The 6,509-nt window shown below is 35.8% G+C and overlaps 2 protein-coding genes across 2 annotated transcripts; one reads left to right on the top strand and one right to left on the bottom strand.

Annotated features, from left to right (window-relative positions):
• The first annotated feature begins 694 nt into the window (after positions 1-694).
• LOC117791327 (inhibitor of growth protein 1) lies at positions 695-2,799 on the top strand. Its single transcript, XM_034631046.1, has 3 exons — positions 695-1,017; positions 1,095-2,020; positions 2,099-2,799. The coding sequence occupies exons 1-3, from the start codon at positions 885-887 to the stop codon at positions 2,303-2,305; spliced, it is 1,266 nt and encodes a 421-aa protein (XP_034486937.1). The 5' UTR covers positions 695-884; the 3' UTR covers positions 2,306-2,799.
• LOC117791328 lies at positions 2,794-4,021 on the bottom strand. The gene is made up of 4 exons (XM_034631048.1): positions 3,657-4,021; positions 3,490-3,589; positions 3,152-3,202; positions 2,794-3,095 (listed from the first exon to the last, which is right to left on the bottom strand). The coding sequence occupies exons 1-4, from the start codon at positions 3,929-3,931 to the stop codon at positions 3,012-3,014; spliced, it is 510 nt and encodes a 169-aa protein (XP_034486939.1). The 5' UTR covers positions 3,932-4,021; the 3' UTR covers positions 2,794-3,011.
• Positions 4,022-6,509: the final 2,488 nt, after the last annotated feature.

Here is a 6,509-nt window from a genome sequence, read left to right as displayed (position 1 = left end):
GCTGCCAACCGGTGCAGAGGCTGCCACCCTGCAAAACTTTCCGATCTGGCAGCATGTAATTTCAAATTTTAAATTTTTTTAAAATTATTTATTTATTGCAATGCTATGACATTTTGAAATTTTCAATACCTAAATTTAAGTTTATCCGTGTGGCCGCACACAGTTGGCTAGTATATTGGCTATTTTCATTGCAATTTCAGCTATTTTTTGGATGCTTTCCAGCCAGAGGCGGCCATTACTTCCTCTATAAAGTCGCCACAAAAAACGGGTTGGCAGACTTGGTTTCCGTTCCTATTTTCAGATCAAATGGAAAAATTGTGTTTTTACAGTAATTTTATGGAAAGAACTTTGAAGCTAGTATTTGAATATTTTTACTAAACAAGTTTCAAAATTACACAATTGTCAATAAAAATAATTTTTTTAATGGTCAACTGTTACCCAACTGTTACTTAATATCGATCGTTATCGATAACTATGTTAGTATCAGATCATTAGTAATATTATATGTTACATATTCTACATATATTTACAATGTAGTGCTAACCAATAAATTAATTACAATAAATCCTTCAACAGCAATAATGAAATTGAATAGGATAACATCAAAACAATATTATGGTGTTTTCCAACACAGCCAATTGCATATTCAGCCCCCCTCTATACTGTTGTTTTACAACACATAAACTATACACACGCACACACACATATACAAGCGTACAGTCGCAACATCTTAAAAAATTGAAACTTTTATTTTGCAGTGTTAAAACTTATCTAAACGAAAATAACTCATGTAATTGAAAGTTTGTCAGTAATGAACGTTGCAGAAGTATAAGAGTAACTGTCGAAGCGCCGCGGTAAGCAAGTGGACGACTAACAACCACATCATGATAGCATCCGAATCGGAGGCAATAAACTCAGCCACTTATGTGGACAATTACTTGGATTCCGTGGAGAATCTGCCCGATGATGTACAGCGCCAGTTGTCTAGAATACGGGATATCGATGTTCAGTACCGAGGTAAAATAATAAAATGGCGTCCGCCTTAAATATGCCACCTAACCTACATACAAATGTATACTTTATGTTACCAAAAGGTCTAATTCGCGATGTGGACCATTACTATGACCTCTATGTGTCCCATCAGAACTCACGGGACAGCTACCGTCGCTCCCGTTATATGAATCGCATGCATCAATGTCTAATACAGGCACAAGAGCTTGGTGATGAAAAAATGCAAATTGTAAATCATCTGCAGGAAATAATTGATGTGAAGGTGAGACAACTGGACACAGACCAGCAGAATCTCGACCTGAAAGATGACCGAGATCCATACATACTGCTTGACGATGGTCCACCGACAAAGATTCAGAGGCTACAGAGTCCAATGTGTGATCAAGGCAACAGCGTGGGCAACAGCGGGTTGAATAACAGTGGAATCGGAGGCAGCGGAAGCAATTCCGTATCAAAGGACCACTATGGTTCAGTTCCCTTTGGTGCTGTTGTCGGTGTATCGTCGACAGTGGGTGTTATCAGTGGAAATGGAGGAAACTCAACGCCGACATTTGATCGTTCCAGCCACATAGGAAATGGTGGCAACGGCTTAAATGGCAGTTATTGTGGCGCTGCCAGCGATCTTCAGCGATCAGGAAGCAAACGCTCACGAAGACGCAATGAAAGCTTGGCCAATAATGGCAGCTCCACTGAAATGGGCGGCAACGAATCCAATTCGGCAAATGAAGCTGGCGGCAGTGGAAATGGGAATAGTGAACGCAAAGGATCCATGGGCAGCGCCAGTGGTGTTGCTGGCCAGCGTAAAAGTCATGTACAGATGTCAAGCGGAGCCGTTGCCGGTGGTGCAGCTGGCGGTGCTGGCAACAGTGGTGGCAACAACTCCGGCAAGAAGAAGAAACGTAAAGTCCGTGGCGCTGGCGCTTCGAATACAGCAGCGAATGCGCGCGAGGAAACGCCGCCACCAGAACCCATTGATCCCGACGAGCCAACGTATTGCGTGTGTAATCAGGTACGTTGTCAGATAACTCATCTCAATCTCTTGATAATAATTTGACTAATGAATTTCAATCTATTCGGATCTGTGCAGATATCCTTTGGAGAAATGATACTCTGCGACAACGACTTGTGCCCTATCGAGTGGTTCCATTTCTCATGCGTATCCCTTGTGCTCAAGCCGAAGGGTAAATGGTTCTGCCCCAACTGTCGCGGTGAAAGACCCAATGTTATGAAGCCGAAGGCGCAATTCTTAAAGGAACTTGAGCGCTACAATAAGGAAAAGGAGGAGAAAACTTAAATCGTGTTGTTATTACAGTTTTGTGTTGAACACTAAGCCGTTACAATTAGATATTAATTCTTGGCCCTACACTATGTAAATTATTCGCTTCTAAAATATGTAGTTATTGTAAACGACCCTCTCTCCCCCTTTTCGCTAATTGAACTTAAGATTGTTTATTTGGTCTTTATGCCCCCTTTGTACACACTATATTCAGTGGTTAGAGGTTATCAATTTTAATTTCAAGTATTTGTATAAACATTTACGCTACCTTATTGTATAAGCTTAAATTTAATAAACATTAACATTCATTCTAAATGTGAAAAAGTAGAAACTGGGACAGGTAATTAAAGGCTCACAGCAAATTGGATTAAATCAATAAGAAGTTGAGACTACGGACACCCAGCTCTAGCCTAATTCGATATCCCACGGACACCCGTTATATAGCCATACAATTTCCAGTGTGAAGCCGGACATGTAATATAATTTTAAAATAAAATAGTATGTACTTTGTATTTATATAAATCTTATTATTCGTCTTGTATAAACTATAGATATTTGTAAATTTGTTATATATATATTTAATGTATAAAAGACACGTCTGGTCGGGAATGCTGATATTGCAAAATTTGCTTTGGACGGATTAATTGATTGTTTAGTTAAACTTAATATAAGATGCTTGTGAAAAGATTCGATAAATGTCAAGTGTTAGGCATAAATACCCTCTCTATGGCATTAATAGTTCGATATTTGGATTCTGAATCTGCAAAAAGATTTGGTATTGCGAGAACACGACGAGCCAGCAGTATATCTGAAATTATTTGTATTCAATAATTGTTTCGCTATAGGATTAATTGATTAGCTTACATTATAGGCCGTCCATACAAAGTTCAACAGCGCCGAGAATGTTTGTTCCAACTGGGAAATATATAATTAATTGAAAGTATATTTTTAGTTTTCGATAGATTGCCAAGTTTATTAATCAGTCAACCAAAATCGGTTTGACATCAAATAATTGTTAATCGTGATAATAGCATACATCCGATTTAGAAGGGAATTTCGTAATAAATTTAAAAGCAATTTTTTTTTATTACGGTTTAACTCGAGTTAGAAATCTTAGTTGAAATCATTTCTTCAATTAAAAAGTATTTGGTTCATTTAAACCGATGTAAGCTGTCGTATAAACTTGGTAAATGTGTACTCACATATATGTAGTATCCTCCAATCAACCAAAGGCTCCAACAAAATTGAAACAGAATGGCGAGTCCAATTAAAAATAGCCAAGGGAGAAGCCAACCACGAGTACTGTAAACATTGAATTAGAGTCAATTCCAATATGTAGAGTTTTAATTCATATTCATATTACACTCACCTTATTTTAATTCCATAGTACACAAGATAGGATGCAATTATAATCAAGATAAAATAGATTATAAAAAAGCCACCTGCTATGGGCATAGAAGATCTTATGTCAGTTTCAAACAACGGCGAATACAGTTGGCCAGATTCTCCACCAGCAAGCATGTAAGAGATTAGTGTGATCATTACTACACTTAATGCGGCGGTGTAAGCCGCAACGGCATAGCTGCCCGTGCGTACATTATTTGACCAAATAATGGGTGACCAACAGGAGCTCAACACAACCATTTTTAATGAATATTGTCGAAGCTTTTTTAAATATTTGTAAAGACGACGCCAGTTCTATTTTTATTAGTCCAATTGTTGACAACGCCCTGACAGTATGGTTGTTTATATCCGTGCTGTCAACTTGTTTTAATAGTCATGTTAATCGCAACCTAAAACGGGTTGGTAGGCTTTGTGTGCGGATTTAAGCCCGTTTTTACATGTGATAAATTTCCAAAATATATCAAAAACTGTAACTTCTATAATTTTAAAATTTTTTTTTTAAATTTTTGGAGAATTTTTGTTAGAATTTTATCAATTTTTTAGATTTAAGAAAATTAAACTTAGTTACAAGATTTCTCCCCCTAGGGCACAACGAACTCCCAACCTTCATTTAAATTATCAACAGTACCTAAATACAAATTTATAATAGAAATTGTGTTACTAAATATGAGTCTTGTTGCTCAAATGAAACAATTACAAAAGTGTAATTGAAAGCGCGCCATGTTGCCCTTACAGTGTGACCGAATATATCTAAAAAGATTCCAACTACAGTGTCGATTATTTTAAATGTAAGAAGGTATGCTGGTCTTATTGACATTCAAATTATTATTCTTTGCCAAAAACAATTATGTTTAATATATGTCAATATATGATTATTTTAATGAAAACGAATTTCTAAGGCGAATAATAAGCAAATTAGGTTATCTTAATTATTTCGAAAATAAAAATCTTCATCTCAATTTTATAGAAATGTATTTTTACTGAAATGTATTGAATGTTAACTTAACATAATCGACGATTACATTAACATATGAATTGTTGATAACAGCGAAGAATTGTTTTTTAAAAGCTTTCATTAGTTGTGCTTTGCTTAAGTATTTAACGAACTACTCAGCTATCACTCGTATTGATATATAATATTATTAAAAATACTTTATGATAATAAATCGCCTAATATCAAGTTCATTGCAAATTCATTTAGGAATTCAAATTTCAACAGCAGTCGATAGCCTTATCCAGTTTTGAAGTAAGAGCCGGCCAACTTATCGATAGGCGGCAACGGCAGCTGTTGTAAGGAAAGAATTGTAATAGAGTGCAATCGAACGCGATTGACAACGGTCATATTCGGGAGGGTGCTGCGGATAAAATATTATTTGAGTTCATTTTTATTCGAGATACGAAAGCTTGATAAATGTTTTGTAATACAAATTCGACAGTGTCAAAGGTCGCGCAGGTTTTAAAAATGCTACTTATTCGTTAAATGCGTATATGTGTGATTTTTGTTAAGAAACGCCTGAACGGAATTAAGTTTAAATTTGATAATGTTGCGCGGTTAGATAAACAAACAAACTGAAGTGCTCGAAATGTAGGTGGATAGATCTGAGTACGAATAAGTTATTATTTTTGTTTTGTCTCAATAAGTTTAATAATTTGTGTTGAAAGTATTGTTTTCAATATGGTTACATTTATTTGGTGCTCCAATGTGATGGAATTGTGTTTTGAGTTCATGCTCTCATGCTGGCAGAAGAAAGATCATGGTACTTTGGATACCGCAATACAGTCAAAACGAGTGCCGACCCATATTTCGATTTCATTTCATTTACAAAAATAAAAAGGCGGCCAAAAAAAAAGAACCAAACAAAACAAAAAAAGCGAAAAAAAAAATCAAACAACAACACGAAAAGCAGCTTCGGCGGCAGTACGAATGCTCAGATACTCAAGTGCAGGCAAAGAAGTAAAAGATATGCCGTAAAAAGGCAGCATAAGTGTATTTTGAAGATACTCGTACATTTTCATGCTGTTTTAACTTCTCGTTGGCTGCTGTGTACTGCTTGTGGCACTCTGGTTAAGTAAGCTGCCCGTTGGCTTTCATTATTAACTGTTACACATTATTCAAAAACGAAGATATGCTTACAATAAGTAACAGTACAGCTACCATTTAAAAAGACCTTATTCGATATACAGTTAGTTAAGTAAATGTGTTGACAATTTGGTTTTTTAATTGTAATTTTAATGTTTGTTCTTTTTAACAACTGATCTAAATTAAAAGAAGAAAAAAATTTTTATTTTACCACAACATTTAATGGATTAACTGTGCATTTGGTTGCTCAACCACTGCCAATATTATTGCCCTTTTAATTTGCAAGTGACGCGAAGTATTAACTGCAAGTTAAGCTCAGTTGATCTGAGGCAAGCACCCAAGTAGCCAAGTTACCTGAGGCTCATTGTTGTTGTTCTTAGTGCTGCTGCTTTCCACTTTCATATGATTCATCCACAATGATCCCTAGGGCCATAACAAGTCAGCTTTAATTTGTTCATTGAAATAACTTTATTTATTTAAATGATTATTATTATCGATTGGCTAATTGTTTTTAAACATAACTGATAAATGAATGGCAGACCAATTTACAATGCATTCATTCAACAAGAAAATCAAATATCTCTCTGATGTCAGCCACCGTTTGCCGCATCGTTGCCACGGGCATTAACATACAAACAACGTACATACATACATAGATTCATGCATAAATACATGCATGCATAGGAGAGTAGATTTAATATATTTATGTACAAGTTGTTGCCATTTGAACGCTGTTGG

This window comes from Drosophila innubila (genome assembly GCF_004354385.1).
Source record: "Drosophila innubila isolate TH190305 chromosome 3R unlocalized genomic scaffold, UK_Dinn_1.0 2_E_3R, whole genome shotgun sequence".
NCBI classification, from domain to species: Eukaryota; Metazoa; Arthropoda; class Insecta; order Diptera; family Drosophilidae; genus Drosophila; species Drosophila innubila.
The sequence above is the reverse complement of the archived record's forward strand: the minus strand, read 5'-3'. Positions and strand labels throughout refer to the sequence as shown.

Coding starts and splice junctions, on each gene's coding strand:
- LOC117791327 (XM_034631046.1), top strand. CDS start 885: ATGATAGCATCCGAATCGGAGGCAATAAACTCAGCCACTTATGTGGAC. Junction 1,018..1,094: donor TATCGATGTTCAGTACCGAG/GTAAAATAATAA, acceptor TGTTACCAAAAG/GTCTAATTCGCGATGTGGAC. Junction 2,021..2,098: donor CGTATTGCGTGTGTAATCAG/GTACGTTGTCAG, acceptor GGATCTGTGCAG/ATATCCTTTGGAGAAATGAT.
- LOC117791328 (XM_034631048.1), bottom strand. CDS start 3,931: ATGGTTGTGTTGAGCTCCTGTTGGTCACCCATTATTTGGTCAAATAAT. Junction 3,590..3,656: donor TACTATGGAATTAAAATAAG/GTGAGTGTAATA, acceptor CAATGTTTACAG/TACTCGTGGTTGGCTTCTCC. Junction 3,203..3,489: donor TTGGAGGATACTACATATAT/GTGAGTACACAT, acceptor TATATTTCCCAG/TTGGAACAAACATTCTCGGC.